General features: G+C 36.3%; 1 protein-coding gene across 10 annotated transcripts in view; it reads right to left on the bottom strand.

The window, feature by feature from the left end:
- Positions 1–955: 955 nt before the first annotated feature.
- The window catches only part of LOC109068999 (voltage-gated potassium channel subunit beta-2), a 111717-nt gene continuing 94099 nt past the window's right edge, over positions 956–18573 (bottom strand). For 9 of the 10 annotated variants that reach the window (XM_042766863.1, XM_042766861.1, XM_042766858.1 and 6 more), the window contains 10 exons: positions 14302–14346; positions 13343–13387; positions 13180–13223; positions 13003–13089; positions 12184–12269; positions 10270–10390; positions 10094–10188; positions 7994–8114; positions 4237–4325; positions 956–2194 (listed from right to left, as the gene is read on the bottom strand). In XM_042766863.1, coding sequence (XP_042622797.1) covers positions 2105–2194; positions 4237–4325; positions 7994–8114; positions 10094–10188; positions 10270–10390; positions 12184–12269; positions 13003–13089; positions 13180–13223; positions 13343–13387; positions 14302–14346 — 823 coding nt within the window. In that variant the 3' untranslated portion in view covers positions 956–2104. The remainder of the gene's footprint in view (positions 2195–4236; positions 4326–7993; positions 8115–10093; positions 10189–10269; positions 10391–12183; positions 12270–13002; positions 13090–13179; positions 13224–13342; positions 13388–14301; positions 14347–18573) is intronic. The other variant, XR_006161176.1, reaches the window with a different exon arrangement.

Below are 18573 nucleotides of genomic sequence, written 5' to 3'. Positions count from 1 at the left end.
TAATGCCGTTGAAACAGTCAGATTTCCTATTGGCTAGGAGCATCTGTAACAGGTGAGCGCTGGAGTTCCACCGGCTTCAGCTACACTGCAGACAATATCATCAAATCGCTGTTGTTTTTTGCTACTAATAGATGTAAAATCACAGGGTGATCAAGCAGAACTGTGTTTTACCTCTGTTTAGGATTGAACCTGCATTTTTTGTGTTAGCAGCCCATTATTTAAAACCATTAGGCTACCACCACCCCATGTTTCTACTTGTTTTTAATCATCAATAGATTTGCCTTATGTGGTGAATGTCATGAAAAAATTGCAACTAATATTTCACCCTAAAATCAATTACATAAATTATGATATTTTGCATAATATAATTTCAAGTTCTTTTTTATTTTTATTATTACCATGAGACAATTTTGTACAAAATTATATTACTTATTATTTTAAGATCATTACAATTTTTGTGCAATGGGACAATTTTTATAAGTATATTTTAAGGACCATCAATTTTTTTTTTTTTTGCATTACTGTATGACAATTATTTCCATTAATGAGTGACTTGCTTTTTTACTTCTTCATATATTATATTGTATATTTTTAGGACCCTCAAATTTTTTTTTTTTTTTTCAATATTGTGTGACATTTATTTCCAAAAAATGAATGACTTCCTTTTTATTTTGTCTAAAAAAAAAAAAAAAAATTACTGCAATGCATCACGCCTGGACACTTTTAGAAATGTATATAATATATATATATATATATATATATATATATATATATATATACTTGTTTAGTGTGAGTAAATATATATATATATACATAAATTATATATATATATATATATAATTTTTCTTTAATGTAATGTGTGTATATATATATATATATATATATATATACACACACACATTACATTAAAGAAAAATTATCTTAATCATCATGAAATTGCTCACAAAAAAATTAAATAAATTGTGATTGTTCTAAAATCATAAGTAATATAATTTAGTATATCTTACATTATATCGTTTATAGATATTGATTTTGAGGTGAAATATGACCAGAAAATAGTCTCTGACGTTTCTTAACAGTCACTCTTCTGATTTAAAAAACTGCAGTGATCGTATTAAATACTTTTGAAGCATGCTTATCCCATTAGTACTTCAGATAATTCAATCTGTACTTAAACTCTAATAAATCAGCGTGAGTAATTGTAATATCAGTACACTAAACGTGTGCGCTGGGAGTAGGTTACTGTGGATGGAAGACCTCCGAGGCTCATCTTCAGCAATCACACAGACAGCTGCCCTACAAAAACCACAACATCTGATGGAGTGATCTGACATCAGAGCGTCTCTCGCGGCCGTGTTAGCAAAGCAGAGACACGTGAGAAGCCAGGGCTGTGTTTTGAGGCTGAAGAGCGAGAGCGGACAGTGAGACGACGCCATGCCCTGTGCAGAATAAGGAAAAGCCATTGATTTTTGCCCCGTTCCACACAAGAGAGGAGCTGCTCTTAAATGAGGTTTCACAAAGCCGCTCTCGCTGATGTTCTCTTAAAGTGCTTATTGGTTCGCCTGTGCATACGTAACGCAGATGACACAGTGAAGAGTTCTGGGCCGGGACACCTCGATGATGTGAACGATGTGTGCAAACCCAAAAGGATCGCATGAGTGGTTACGGATCACCTATTTCAGCTTGAGCTCTATTTTTGTTATTATGCAATCAATATAAAAAAAAAAAGCAAAGGGAAAAACTGAATATTTCCAGCAACCAAGCAAGCATGTTATTTTTTAATGTTTATAAGCATATTATTTTTCATTTTGTTCTTAGTTACCCTAATGATCTGGTTTTAAAGTGCCCATCTGGATGACTCCGTGAGCACGTATCTTCAATGCATCGCTCTCTATCCTGCATGTCAGTGAATGTGTCTCTTTTTGTATGTTTTGTATATTTTTTTTCACATGTTTCCTGCCCTTCGTGTTCTAAAAGTCTTGCTCTCCAGGGTTTGTGGGTGCTTGCCCGTCTCATGCAGCCGGTACTCATTCAGTAAAAGCTGAAGCGAACGGAGGATCAGGCAAAGGTGGGTACGGAGCATCCGGTCCCGTCTGGTTCCACACTAGGAGCGGTAGTCCTTTTTACTGTAGGGTTTGTTGCCCAGGATACTGTCCACCTCGTGCACGATGGAGGAGGATAACTTTGGAAGAACCTGTAAAAAAAGTAAAGTGCATTCTTATCCTGGCCACTAGGGGGAGGAAATGTTCTCTATATACCTCAACAGTCATGCTGAAACAAAGTCATTTTTACTAAAGCCAGTTCACTGCAGCTAAGTGAATTTTCATTTTGTATTTGTAACACTAAAATACTTTTATTTAGACTAGCCTGCATTAAAAATGTGACAAAAATGGTCAATACTTTGACTTTGATATTCAGGGTTCCCAGACACTTTGACCAATGAAGATTTAATTTTTTTTTATCTTAAAAAGTTAATCTTGCAAAGTGGTTATGCTCCATGTCCTGTGTTATAAAAATGCAAAAAAGTATAATTAAATTTTGCACACCTTTCTTATAGTTCATGAATTTATTTATTTTTTAATTCTGAAATAAAAAATAACATGAGCTCATTAAATATTTTAGATTCATATTCACTAACCAGTGGTTTTGAATGTCCTGAAAACAGTTATATTCAGAATGTGGGAAACCTCATTACTTAAAAAAAAGAAGCAACAACCATCAATTGACCCTTTGCTAAGCTCCGCCCACCTGCTCATCTTTACAGAACGTCCCGTAGGAACGGAGATTTCTGTGAACAACATGATGTGCTGTAAAATGGACTCATGAAGTGATTACAATCGAATGGATTATTCTGGAAAGCATGCCATTATAGTGTTAAACTGCTGTAACAAGATTAAAATGGCAGAGAGTTTGAATCAGAATGGATGTTTTTCTCAGCCAACCAAACACAGAAAAGACTCATCTGATAGCCATTAACTAAAACATCTCTAACAGTATTGGTGATTACCAAAATCATTTTTTATGTTTCTGTATTGGTTAATCCACACAAGTATGTGCAAGCTCTTTAATCACAGTAGTGTTTCTGATGCTAAAATATAATTATTGTTTTTATCCATAAATTTTCAAATTCACTGTTTTACAAGAAAGGCAGAAAATAGTAAAGCACTTTATTTGTTTTTATTCAGATGTCCAATTACAGTTATTGACTTACAGTCCTTAATAGAAAAAATAAGTTTTAATGGTTGAATGTGCTGGCTATAAAAACACTAATTGATAAAGATTAATTAGTCGTTTCAGTTTGTTATTTGCTTAATAAATCACAATACAATTTTTAGTTTTAAACAAGTTTTTGACAGATTCCTAAAATATTTGTTTTCTTATAATTTGTTTAAGCACTTATGTTTTAGCCTAATTAGGCCTTCTACTAGATGAAATGTCGTTCTAGTTATGTGATACATAAGTTATGTTTACAGTGTTATATTCATCTAAATTTAATCATTAAGAGTATGTATATGCAGGGAAATTTGCAATTTACGTATTGTTTTCATTCTAAAATATTATGTTTGATTTCTTAATATTAAGATAATACTAATTCTTTTTTTTAGCTTTTGCTAGCCAAGTCTCCCATATCCCAAAGTCACACTTTAGTTTAGGGTCCAATTCTCACTATTAACTATGACCTCTGCCTCAATAAACTCCTAATTTGCTGCTTAGTTAGTAAGGTAGTTTAATGTTAATTACAATATTATGTTAATTATGGCTACATTAATGTAACCATCTATGACTGAACCAAGCCGAGTCGTTATATGGATGCCGGAATATGGATGTAATCCTTGGGCTCAAAACCAATACTGTGCACTTCTAGAAAATATCTGTGTATGATTGAAATTCAGGGTAGAAATTCAGGGTAACTGAATTTGCATTAAATCTGGTTGTTTAACCAATATTATTCTGCACGATGTTTTTTTTCTTCTTCTCAACTACACTTAAGTTCCCTGTTAAAGGCTAAGCAGCAATTTTGCAAATTTCCAGTTTATTCCCATGGAAAGTTTCCAACTTTGAAAATTCCCAGAATTTTGCAACATTAAACAATCGTGAACTTTTGTTGCTCTCAGAGCGCATTTTCCGCAATGATCCAAAAGCCAATGCAAAAACTGCAGCACACTTTATGGCAGCAACACTAGGATTGGTCAATAATGGTTTTAAGGCGGAGCTTAGCTTTTGAATGACTCTCACCTGTATTGCTCCTATATTCTCCATGAGCTGGTCCGTGCTGGAGGCTCCGAGGAGCACAGAGCTCACACCTTCATTTCTCAGGCACCACGCTGGAGACGAGCAGCAAATATGTTGAACATACAGCATAAATAATATCATACACAACATATGACACACCCTTAAAGCAAATCCTCCCATCACGAAAAGATAAATGTTATATTTAAAAGCAAAACATGTATATGTATATACAAATTAAGCCAATTCCAAAATTAAAGCAGCTATTTCTCCCACTCCTACACACACTGAAGCATCTCACAAAACACACAGCAGTTGCCAGACCACTCTGTTACCATGGCTCCCAGCACCGGGATACACTGAGCATGCTCAAAATCTGAGCTTTTTTTTTTTTTCTCGCAGAAAGATGAGCGATATCTGCAGGAGCGCAGAGGAGGTGTAGAGGAGCCATGCTGACCGCTGCCGTTCCCTAAACACGGCCCATGCAACACCGCCGCCACACACAGACAGGAAGGAAACTCTGTGGGGATTTGAATCCCTCCTGGGAGTTTGTTTGTGTGTGTGTGTGTGTGTGTGTGAGTGAGTGTGTGCCATCTGTGGCTCTGTGTGTTGGCACAGCAGTGTGTTTACTGTACTGCTCTGTGTGTGTGTGTGTGCCTGTAATATGGCAGCCATTTGGAAGCGTGTTCGTGTTTTTCAAGGCTACACTGTGTCAAACGCTGCAAATGATATGAAACATTCAGCTCTGATGTTCTGGGTAATCTACAGTGGATTTTAATGGATTTTAGAACTTTAGCCTTAACAGATTGCTTTGTCTGAACAAACTCTCTCTCTCTCTCTCACACACACACACACACACACACACACACACACACACACACACACACACACACACACACATACACACACAATGATAGTGCATTTGGAATACAATCATGTCGACACTGTATTAAATAGTGTTGGGGAGTACTAACATAGTGATTTTACTACTTTTCAAATTTTTTCTTTCTACTTTTCTAGTGTTTTTTTTTTTTTTTTGTGGTATAACCTGACAAAACACTACATTAGACGTTTTATGTCACAATGTATTGCACAAAAGTGAGCGGAGGCAAAAATTTATTTGATTGAACTGATTCGTTCAGATGGTTCATTTCAATCAGGGTTATTATAAAATAAAAGTATAAAATTAATAATACCTGTAGATATATATATATATATATATATATATATATATATATATATATATATATATATATATATATATATATATATATATAAAACCCAAACAAACAAAAAGAACAAAATCTTCAACTAAAATTGAAATGAAAATTAAAAATACAAAAATATAAACTAATTCAAAATATTCAACTAAAAACGAATAGTATAAAAATTTCATTAATTTTGCCTGCGCTTTGTTTTACTTGCACTTTAGTATAATAAAATGATTTTTTAATATATATGTGACCCTGGACCACAAAATAAACAAAATATCTTCATGGAACATGATCTTTACTTAATATTCTAATGATTTTTGGCATAAAAGAAAAATCAATTATTTTGACCCATACAATGCATTTTTGGCTATTGCTACAAATATATCCCAGTGACTTAAGTTTTGTTCTCCAGGGTCACATATTTAAACTCTCTCTCTCTATATGGCATAAACCTATTACTGCCCATAAAAATTTCTATCTGTATATTTGCATGGGCACTGAGAATGATGACATTTTATGCTTTATGTTTTGATGTTGATGTTTTTGTGCTAAAAATATATATTTTTTTCTATAGTATTTTATATATAGTACTTAAAATACTGCTTTTAATGATCCTTATCTTGAAATATTTCTTAAAAAGTTTCAATGTAGTTAATATTTTGTTAGTAACTCATTGTAACAACTTTATCGAAAGCCAAGCTTCACTGTAGTTCAGTCTCCCCAACACTGTCAATAACACTCTCTGATGTCATCCCTCAAAATCATCTGCCCATTTACATCCGCCTGCAGTTCATTAACCCTCACAGCAGATCTATTTTTCAGTACACTGGCGTTGGTGTAAATGAGCAGCGGTGTCTGTACACTGGCTGTGAATCGATCGGCCGCGCTCGGAAACCCAGTAATGAGGTGTGAAATGTAATGTACGACTGCATTACAGGACAGGTGAGGGAAGGGGACGTGATTCTATCGGCCGCCGCTTTGGGGATTGAGGTCCTGTCAAGATTTTTATTCCCCAGCATCTGCAGTCGATGAATCACAGAGGGTGTGCGGTCACGTACACCCTGCCAATTTATGACTTTTGTGAAGATGGGGGACTTCCTGAAACTTCATGTGTCTGACTTATGAAGGGTATCGACCAGGGTGGGGGGGTATGACAGTGGTATAGACTGCATGACCATAGTAATGTGTTTGCTGTGCCATTTATACCGCGGTGGATACATTTGTGCATCTATGATTGGGCAGGACTGCTTCACGTGAGAGCGATAGTAATGGGAAATTACAGAGTGTGACGTGACCAAAACAAGTCAAGACGAAGAAGAATGAGCTTTGAAAGGATGAGTGTAATATGTTCTACTGTTCATAAGATGAAGCAATTTTTTCACTAATGCCAGACATTTTTTTGTAATTACTAAATTGTAAATATTTATTTGGATAAAATAACTAATAAAAACATAAAATGATTACATTTTGGGATTACTTGTTATATATATTTATTTTGATAAAATAATTACTTACACAAATAAAATAAATAGTTACTTCTTTTTGGATTATTTGTTATAAATTGTTTTAATAATTGCTAACAATAAATAAATAAATAAATTAATTAATTAAAAATTTTTTTTTGGGATATTTTGTTGTAAATAATTATTTTGATAACTACTAATACAAAATTTAATAATTTAAATAACAAAAATAAAATAATTAATTAAATAATAACTACTTTTGTAATTATTAAATAAATAATTATTTGTTATAAATAATGTTTGATAAAATAATGACATATATATATAAAAAGAAGATTAAATAAAATAAGCAAACACTTAAGTATTTAAATCACTGAACTGACTGGATTGTCCCAATTTTTTTTTATTACCACATACTAATATGTTATATAAATTATGTTTTTGTTCAATTTTCAACAATAATAAATCATATATTGTGTTACATACTGTTACAGTGATATAAAGTTGCTCTGTGACAAGATTTTGGTCTTAACACCCACCCCTAGCATTAGCACGTGCACACACACACAGAGGCTGAATCTGATGGTTTTGCCTTTAACTGGACTATTACGATGTGCAGCAGACCATGATCACGAGCTCTCAGCTCTCAAGATAAGATTACTGTACTTTGAGAGGATGTACTTAAATCAAAGCGTCGCAGTCCTTGTAAAAGCCTTCGTTCTAGATTGTACAGCGGGTATTTCTTTGAAACGTTACGCTCCATCCTCTCTGTAAAGCATTACACAACACTTCCCATATCAGATACCACACTGAACATCATATAACACTATACGAAATCGATTTTCAACTATTATATTTATCACTACACTTAAGCACGAATATGACGCTGGGAGGAACACTCTTCCATTAACAGCCACAAACTAATCGCATTTGTTCATGAAGACATCCACAGACGGACAGACGCTTCCGCTCCGGTGGTCTGGGGAAGGGGAGGATGAGAGGGGGAAAGGATGAGCGAGGCACAGGACGGACGGACAGACAGACAGAAAGAGAGAGAGCGGCAGTGTGTCTTTGGGTTAGGCGTACCGATGGCTAGCTGTGGCAGCGTGCAGCCCAGCCGCTCAGCGATTGCCTGCAGCTCTTTCAGCTTCGCCTGCTGGCGTCGGCCCTCCTCGCTCAAGATCTTGTCCTTCAACCACTGGTAGCCCTGTTAACAACACAGCACACCTGCTCAAAAACAGGGGCCCACGCCTACAATGGTGCACACACACACACACACACACACACACACACACACACACACACACACACACACACACACACACACACACACACACACACACACACACACACACACACACACACACACACACACACACACTCTCGGACGCATAACACCCAGCAGCACCTGTGTGGGCGAGGGCCTGTTTTTAAACACGTGACTCTGTCCACCCAAAAGCTCAAATGAGCAGAGATGAACTCGTTCAGAGAACTTTTAGGGGGTAAAGAGACCTTATACACACACTCACAAACATGATCAATTTGAAATGACTTCTGAGAAAGTTTTTTCTTAAATAAAAATGTAGTATAATTGATTTCATGGTATATATAAAACATTAAATGTTTTTTGACGATGACAACTTATTCAGTTTATAAAAATTTTAAATTACACATCAATTTCAATTTCATCATCTATCAGTTTAAAGTCAACATGAAACACATTTGCAATTCACTGAATTTGGTAATGTGCCATATTTCCAAGTGAAATGAGTGAATAAGATTTAATATGCATTTAAATATATAAATGAATATTAATAATTGAAATTAACAGCATCTCCATGTATCTCAATGGTAGCAATTATTTCTCAAAACAGATATTATTGTTGTATTTTTACTGAATTAGCATTAACCAGAAATAAATTACTATAAAAATGGTAATGTTTTACAAAGGTGCATTATTTACAATAATAGCTTAAAACAGACCACTGTTGTTATTGTTAACTAAAACTATTAAAAATAGTTTACTTTCATTTAAGTAAAATTAAATGTAAATATTAAATGAAAAACAAAAAAACAAACAACAACAACAAAAAAAACCCTTGTCTTGGCAACTAACTAACTAATATATATATATATATATATAAGTTAAACTACTTAAATTATTAAAATTAATTAATTTTAAAATTAAAATTATGAAGTAAAATAGACAAAAAATAAAAAAGACAAAAATAACATAAAATTACTAAAACTAAAATTGAAATGAAAACTGAAGATATCAAAATAAAAGCTAATTACTATTAATAAATACTATAATTATTTTTAAATCATACTAAAATAACAGACTATATAAATACTTTTAAATACAATTCATTAACCAAGAAGTGACATCACCCCCCCAAAAAAAAGTCATTTCAGAGGTGAAGCAAATTATTAACGATGAAAAAGTTAAGTTAATGTCCGAATTTAGTCAATTTTGACTTCATGTTGACTTTAAAGTAAAAACTAATTATAAGATAATTTGTTCTGAACAGCAATAGCGTGTTTGTGTGTGTGCTAGTCCAGGATAAACAATCCAGCTTCAGGTCCTTCATTAGTAAATATTAATCAACAGTGGAAAAGGACCAGTGTGGTCTAGTGATCTAAACACTCACGGGTCTCCGAATCCAGCGGACCCATCACTGTTCAGACCACCAGCACCGTTCTGTTATAGTCCAGTGTCAATACACATGTACGTTACACAGAGGTAACAAGAAATCAGGAATGATTCACAGTGTGACACAAGACTACAGGAGGAAGATGATGGGTCACAAAAACACCAATGAGCCAAAAAACATGCCACTACGCCAACATACAGCTGGAGAAACGGGTGCTTTTACTGTGCACTAGTATGTGTGGTTAAGTGTGCTTGAAAGAGATGGAAACGCTGACAAAACAAGTGCCAATCCTCCTCAGAGTTACCACAGAAACTCAATCACATAAAGAAATATATGTTGAAGATCAGGCGTGTGGATTCATGCCATCAACAACAAAACACATCTACAGGAAAACACCAACTACAGAACCTGGAAGACACGGAACACGTTCACATTAGAACACTGAACACAAAGGAGTCACATATGAGGCCACTAATGTTTCCAGAGGACCAGAAAGCGGAGGAGACAGAGAGACTCATGGGATATGTAGTACCTTCAGTGAGGCGCGAGAGTAAGGCGGCACCCCGCTGTCGTATTTCCCTGAGATTATCCCACAGGCCAGCGGGGACCATGTCATCGCACCCACACCTGAGAAAACAGTCAAAGCCGGTTGAAAACACGCGTCTGGTCACTGTTTCTGCAGGCTTGACTGACAGCAGCATCACTCACCGATCTTATGGAAGAGCTCAGGAAGCTGCACCTCCACTTTCTCTCTCTGGAACATGTGGTATTCTGACTGTTCGCAGATGGGTGGGATCTGGTTGAACTGTCGGGCCACAGAATACGCTTCCTACAAAACACCAGCAAAATCATAAGGTTAGTGTTATGTGTGAACGCAGCACCGCTTGACCCAAAACTGAACTTAAAAAGGTCAAATCACGGAAAACTGGAATTCTCCTGCTCTTTTGTAATGAAATGTGTGACAAAACTCAACAATCCCTCTTCAGTCCACTCCAGCTAAACTGCAAAACATAGTCTGAAATTAATGTAGTAATAGTGGTTAGAGAGTTTGACTCCTAACCCTAAGGTTGTGGGTTCGAGTCTTGGGCCGGCAATACCACGACTGAGGTGCCCTTGAGCAAGGCACCGAACCCCCAACTGCTCCCCGGGCGCCGCAGCATAAATGGCTGCCCACTGCTCCGGGTGTGTGTTCACGGTGTGTGTATGTTCACTGCTGTGTGTGTGTTCACTGCTGTGTGTGTGCACTTTGGATGGGTTAAATGCAGAGCACAAATTCTGAGTATGGGTCACCATACTTGGCTGTATGTCACGTCACTATAAAAAAAAAAAAAGACAATGATTCACAAATTTCTCTGATAAATTAGAGAACATCCTACAATTTCCTAAATTTCAAGCTCACTGCTTAGACCTGTTTGAAGTTTTCCTAGGAGTAGAAGGGCTATTTATTTTATCAATTAATTGTATTCTGAAGCAAAGTATAAAAAGCTCAAATGAGATATTTGAAAAAGAACTCTGATCAAAATTATAGAACACTTACAAATACTTCCAAGTTATTGGTGTTAATCTGGAACCTGATGCAAATTTCCAAACCCTATTTTGTCTGATTTAGTAAACAAAATTCCCCTACACTACACTACACTTGAATTCTCCCATTTCTCCTCCCAAATCCTCACTTCTCTTTTTATTTCCGTCTGGGCACTTTAGAATGTGTTAATATTAGGGCTGTCAAATGATTAATCACGATTAATCACATCCAAAATAAAAGTTTTGTTTACATAATATATGTATGTGTACAGGGTATATTTATTATGTATATATAAATACACACACATAAATTATATATTTAGAAAATATTTACATGTATATACATTTATATATTTATATTCTTATATTTTATATTATATATAAATATATTTAATATATAAACATAACATATTCTTCTTAAATATATACATGCATGTGTGTGTATTTATATATACATAATAAATATACACAGTATACACACATATATTATGTAAACAAAACTTTTATTTTGGATGTGATTAATCGTGATTAATCATTTGACAGCCCTAGTTAATATATAATATTATACTTAAAATCTCAATTAGCAGCCCCTACAGTGGAAATGTTTCTATAGTAGAGAAATGCAATAGACCAGACACCTTTTTATCTGTCAAAACAACAGAATGGTTTTTGATTTATCTGTCAATGTTTGGAAATTTTAGTAAATAACGGAACATTTTCGTTTAAGGCAATCCCTGCTAAGAACCAATTATGGGGTGTAGGTACAGAAAACTGAATTCTGTTCAGCATGTTACGCCTCGGTAAGCATAACTAGACAAATGAGTTGTGACTGACGAGGCGTCACTGAACACAAACAACAGATCGTCTTTAAACATTCTGTCACTGTGAAACTGTTCGTCTGACTCAGTGCGCTGCTGTTTTAGGTGTCCGATCCGCCCAGTATTTAAGGTTAGACAGTCTCACTGACAGCACCTATTTAAACAAGCATCTTTTGATTTATCAAGTCTTCTTGAAGGGCTCTTCAGAAACAAAAGCAGCTGGTGCTGATGCTGATTACAGAGATGCAAACATCTCAAAGTTTAGGAGACTGTGACTCACCATGATTTCCATCGGACTCCAGCGTGACGTTCCCCAGTACATCGCCATTCCCTGATTGATCACATGGGTCATCGCCCGCACCGTCTCTGTCAATCAGACCGCATATATTCAGTGATTTACCGCACCATACATCATGTCACAATGCCGTTAGAACGTGTCAGTATGGGTGAACGTGAAATATTAACGAGTAAAAGAAAACAAGCTAGATTAATGCAAGGGAGGGGAGATTAAATGATAAATTGCTGGAGAATTTAAATCAATATATGTAAGACAAAATAAACAACTCGTGCTCCGGGTCAATATGAATCTCAGCCCAAGGAAAACAATGCTTCAAATGAGGGCTGGGAAAGATCCATCCTTAATAACCAACACCAGCCTTGTCAAAACATCAGTCTTCTGAGCTAGAGTCATTTACTGCTCCTGTTTGACTAAATGAGATCTGTCTAAAAACACACGAGAGAAACAGACTATTGAAGTGCTCTTTAATGACAAGACCAGCAGATGTCTACAGACCCCCGAGCTGTTTGCGTTTCAACCATTGAACTGTGTGAACTTTCTAAAGGGCAGCTAGGCTAATAAAACTAGATCAAATAACATCTCTGCCTCGTTTCTTAAAGAGCAGCCGACCTTTCACCTGAAAACACTGGTTGAGATTTAATTCAGGTTGGCGACTTACAAAAGGCCAACTGGGCAAATTGAAAAGATCTTGCTTACACGTGATTTGAGGAATCAATTATATCTGGAGCACAAACAGGATGGTATGAGTTACACTTAAGTTGAATACTGCAATAGAGCAAATGAATTGAGATTGAGATGTACCTTCCATGGGTGTGTTGGGGTCTGGTCTGTTTGCAAACACCACGTCCACATATTCTAACTGCAATCTCTCCAATGATGCCTTCAAACCTACAGGAGAGTAACAAATCAATTCGGCACACAATTAAACCAGTTCGGTTAACTACTGCTCTATAATGTGTACGTCTGAGGTCCACTCACCTTCTATAATGTGTTTTCTTGACAGTCCTCTCTCGGTCTCTGCTCTAGAAAACAGCAGGATATGTACTGTTATGCAATTATCATTGACGCCAACTTATTTTATTGCAAAGACATTACTTGATTTAATATTAGAATTGAATATTTTAAAATAAATATTACATACTTTCCACCCCAAAATATTTTGGTTGTAATGACCAAACTGGAGCGTCTGCAAAAAAAAAAAAAAAACGTTAAAAAACTTTTAATTAGGTCACACTTTTTGAAAGGCTTTTAAAAAGTAATTAAGAAGTTGCAAATAATTACAACAGAATAATAGCTTGCAGTAACCATTTTAATTTCAAAGGAATGCATGTACACACATACACATACATATTTATTTAGCGGTCTAAATGAGGACATAGTACAGTTTTCTTTTTTTTTATATTTATGATACACAATAATCCCATTCAAGTCTATGTGATAAACGAGTTAGATCAAAAGTAATCAATTTGTAAGTAATCTACCTAGCACTGTATGTATTATATATTTTTTAAAAATTGTATATGTACCCAACATTAAGAATATCCTTCCTCAAAGGGAAGATCTATCCGATTTACTGTAGCTCACTTCCTCTCACAAACTATAAGTAAGCCCACACACAGACACAGAGGACAGAAATAAGCTATGTCTCTGCAGAGGTGAGGGGTTGTGTGTCCTGATATTGATGCACACTGACTAGCAGGATGACTAAGCAGCACGCTATCACACACACACACACACACGAAGATCATTTCCCGCAGAGAGCTCGGTTCCTCTTCATCTCATTATGCAGAAACAGTGAGAGCCCAACCTTCTTTCAATTAAAAAATCTTAACAAAAGGGCTTCTATTAACCATGAACTTCCTTTAGCTCGTGTTACGTTACACACACATATATCAGGACATCAGATGCACCACAATCACACCCATGCAACCTTTTCATAATTCAACATCTAGATGGGACATCTACGGGCCTTTAATAATTTATATTTCTGTCTGTCTGCGGTTGCGATGACACAATCTCTGAGGCACTGGGCCGAGTTATCAGCACAAGATAAGAGACGGCTGAAGGAAATGAAAAGCTGTTTGCTGTTAATGAACATACCTCCATCCTTTCTTCTTTATGATGTTGCCCAGCACCATCTCCGCCCTGCAACAGAAAAGCAGATGGTTATCGGACTAATCCGTCATTTTATTGACATATACAGCCAACAAAACAGGCCTCTGAAGGGACATTTCAAAGTTTGGTAAATCACCTCTTTCAAGCAAGCAATATGATACAATACATGTAAACTAAAAAGCACCCTTCAATGCCACAAGACTCTATCGAGGCTTTAGGTATTTTCATATTCTTGGGGTTTCTTAAGCAGGCAATAAGCAATATAAACTATGTCAGCCAAGAAATATTAGCTTTTTTGGCCTGTGTAGCTTCACCCACAGTGAAATCTTATTGGTCCAAATTCCTGATGCAAACGGCTGTATATTAACCATCCAATATGTTCCATTTGGCTTTGATTGTCACATCATTCAGTGTGGACAGACAAATTATTGAAAATATGCTACAATGCTCTTGGTGAACAGTAAACAGCACATACTGTAGATTATTCTTTGGACTGTGTGAACCTTATCACAAAACAAATGGCAAGAGTTTCCTAAAAAACATCAAGTGTGGCTGGCTTAACACAATTTCTGGGTGCTCCATTATTTTTGGTTGCTTTGTAATGTATGCAATGGACAACTGTAGCTGAAATCTACAGACACAGATGGATAAAGTGCAGTAAAATAAACACTTAAATTTGTATTTTGTATTCAACTTAAGTGAAAATGAAGCAGTCAGTCAAGTTTACATTAGTAAACTGATCCCCACTTTAATAAAAAAAAGCAAAAAAAAAAAAAAAAACACAAAACAAAACAAATATGATTCATGTAACCATTTTAAAGACAAATGATGCGTTGTTATAGCTTTTGGATTAAGAGTGTAGTTATCTTGCAGTACCACAGTGCGTGACGTCACGGGGTTGGTTTGTGCCGTTGGCCAGTGAAGTAATTTTGCAAGTAGCTTTTTGAACACACAAATGTTTTTGTTTTCACCATAATTTTAATGAATATCAAACAACAAACTGTCTACATCACTAAGTTTTTATAGCGGTATCTCATACATTGTTTTCATAACGCGAGGCACAACACGATGTAAACAAACAACGCTTCATTCAGTATCGTCCATGTCACATCTTAACTGTTATGTCAGACCTTTCAGACATATTTCTATTTCATTGTCTCGTTCACCAGTAGTGGTATGTAACATATTTTACGTTCATCCATACAGTTACTGTAGCTTATCTGCTGCATGTTAACAGGACGATAAATCTAATCAGCTATCTGAACAATCGGGCTAGTGCTGCTTCCTCAAGAAAGTTTATCATTCTCACGTGTTTTAAGTCTTGTCAGTTTAAAGAGTAAAGTGTTTTAAGCCATTCAAGCGTGAGACAACGCTAAAGAGATTTCAATGCGGGACTCGCGCGCGCTGATAGATCGTTTCTATGCGCACGCACACAAAAGCCACAGCTTGCGAGTACCAGTTGAGTTCTCTTTCACGTCTTCTTGAGCAAACGCTTACAAAATTATGTCAGAATGGCTGCTTTGACAAGTATTCATGTAAACATGTATTGTTTCTTCACCCCAAACCAGCAGGTTCACGACTTCTTCCACCCGTAACAGTATTACTGCTCAGTCCCCTCGCTGCATCGGCTCAAACGCATAAGCAATTGCAATTATTATGAGCTCAACAGTCCTTTCAAGTTTATCTTCTTCCATTTCAAAAACATTTGTGTGTTCAAAAAGTAAAGAAATGCCCCGTGACGTCACACACTGTGATATTGCAAGATGGTTACATAAATTGTGGGAATCATTTAATTAAATAATGTTACCTTGACTGACTGCTTCACTTCCACTTTAAAAGCATATTTAACTCCCTGAAAAATGTGCCTCCTTTTCATACGCAGATGAGGAGGAGTGTCAGTAACAGCCTGGAGACTAAAAGGCTCTCTGGCAGCCATTAGTGGTGCTGAGGGTGCAAATTGGGCCCAATGAGGATACAGTTCGGGTTGTGATTGCCCTGGTGAGTGAGATTCTCCCCCAGGCTGCTAACTAGTAAATTCAATGAACCGCGGTGCTGTAATTCAGTCGACGCTCCCAGACGCTACAAATCCCACCCACTGCTTTACTATAAGTCTCTATAAAAATCCTTCTGCTATCTTGTTTTATTCCTAATGTGGCATGTTATGGCCAATGAATGAAGAACTAACTATTTGTATAGTATTTCTCAAGCTTTTAACTAAGCAACTTATGGAAGAAAAAGTCCAATTGTAAATATAAGATATGCAATCTTTTTCTAATTGCACACAAAGGACAATAAAAAGACAGCTGGTCATGACCGTCAAAACAAACCCAACCGAGCCCCAAGATAAAGCACACCTGCTCACTGTAAAGAATCCATCTGATATGTATGGCAATGTGCATAATAAATAAAAATTATTTTATTATAAAATATTATATAATAAAAACATTTGATCACAGAAAGCCGCAACTGAGCAATCAGAATCAAGTATTCCGGAGAGTTGTGTAATAAAGTCTGACAAACTAAGCAATCTATCAAAAAGATGGATAAACATCTTTAATCTTGATTGATTCGATGTTTCAAAATGATCCATGCTTTACATGAAAACAGAGAGCTGTTGAACGGTAGCTGTTGTGCTTTGATTTAGTGGTCATTAACTGCTGAGCGGTTCATTGATCCACATCAGTGTACACTGCACTTTCTTAAAAGTCCCAACTTCAAAGGAGGTTCCCCGAGACGGCAGAAAGCGGCTCATCTTTGTGAGGATATGCTTATGGAACAGAGACGGAGAATGGACACAGAAGTGTGAGGGGGCGGCTCAGCCTGTGTTTTTGTTTGCTTATGTGCGAGAGAGAGAGACAGAGAGAGAGGAGACAAAAGCTGATGTGTGTACACATGGCAGGGCAGAAACCCGGGTGTGTGCCAAAACATGCGTATGTATTTGCGGGTGTAAGCATTTTGGCGCTGTATTTATGCAGAGGTGTTTGTCCCGTCACGGTTCGTGGGTTTAACGCACTGCACTGACCACAGCTGTGTGGTAGATGCTGCCAGAGCCGTGTTTATTCCAATCGGATAAATATAACAGGCCTTCCCACTCTCATGTCTTCCCACTCCTCTCACCCCATCAGCACCGCCAATGTTCAGCCCGTGCCCAACGCTCAGCACATTACCAACCGCTATCCTCACCTAATTTGCACAGTTAATTTATGAAACATCATGTGTCAGGTAACTTTCCTTATTCGGAGGAAGGAAAATGTGCTTTTAATATGGATTCTTAGCAATGCAGGGAATAGCATCTGAGACTAATTTACCAATCTACAGGCGCGTTACTGTCAGGATACAAATCTCTCAAATTGGAAGTATATCTTGGCAGAAGAGTCCAAAAATAACACTGGTTAAGTGTCAAATGAAAGTAGGATCTAGGATTGTAAGTCACTATCTAAGCAATGTTTTTCTATCAATTATAGATATAAATACAATATACATTTATTATATATAATTATAAAGGAAATATAATGACATATATTAAGGGAAAGTGTTTTAACTTCCATAAACGAGATTGAAGTTTTGTGTATATGACAGCCAGAGCCCATACACATCTCTTAACTATTTTCTAATTCTCTACTCCCATCAGGGTTCCTACACATTTTCCATTTCAAAATGCCATACTTTTCCAGACTCAAATTTCCAAACTTCAGTAGATTCTCAGAACATAATAAACATAAATGGTTTATAGAGCATTATTTTCAGCAGGGCCGCAGCTTGGGTTTGCGGGGCCCCGGTGCAGGTTGTACCCGTGGGCTCTGTTTGAAATTGTGTAAATAGCACAAATAAACAAATTAAACAATGTTTACATTTTTTCAAGTTTGTAGGTGTCCAGGTACAGAAACTGAACAATCAAATGTAAACAGCATTGCAAGGTCTTCACTGTATAAATTAAATATAGATTAATTCTTGTTAAAACTACAAAGTAATTCAGTAAAGAGCAGTGAGTTATTTTCTCCCATTTAATTTCTTGGATTAACATTAAGGACATTGACAGCAGCTAGTAAATTAGGCGCCGTCACTTTAAGAGATAATACATCCAATATAATGACACACATTCCATTTCTTTCCCAACTGTTTACTTAAGACATAACCAACAATGCGCAGGCCGTCTTTTTATGCTGGCCTCGGGCAATCGGTAGAAATCGTCGGTAATCAACACCACCTTACACCCCACTAGCGACGGCCCTGATTTTCAGCTTTAGATTTTATATA

Source organism: Cyprinus carpio, chromosome A11 (assembly GCF_018340385.1).
Source record: "Cyprinus carpio isolate SPL01 chromosome A11, ASM1834038v1, whole genome shotgun sequence".
Classification (NCBI taxonomy): Eukaryota; Metazoa; Chordata; class Actinopteri; order Cypriniformes; family Cyprinidae; genus Cyprinus; species Cyprinus carpio.
This window is presented reverse-complemented; position numbering and strand designations above follow the sequence as displayed.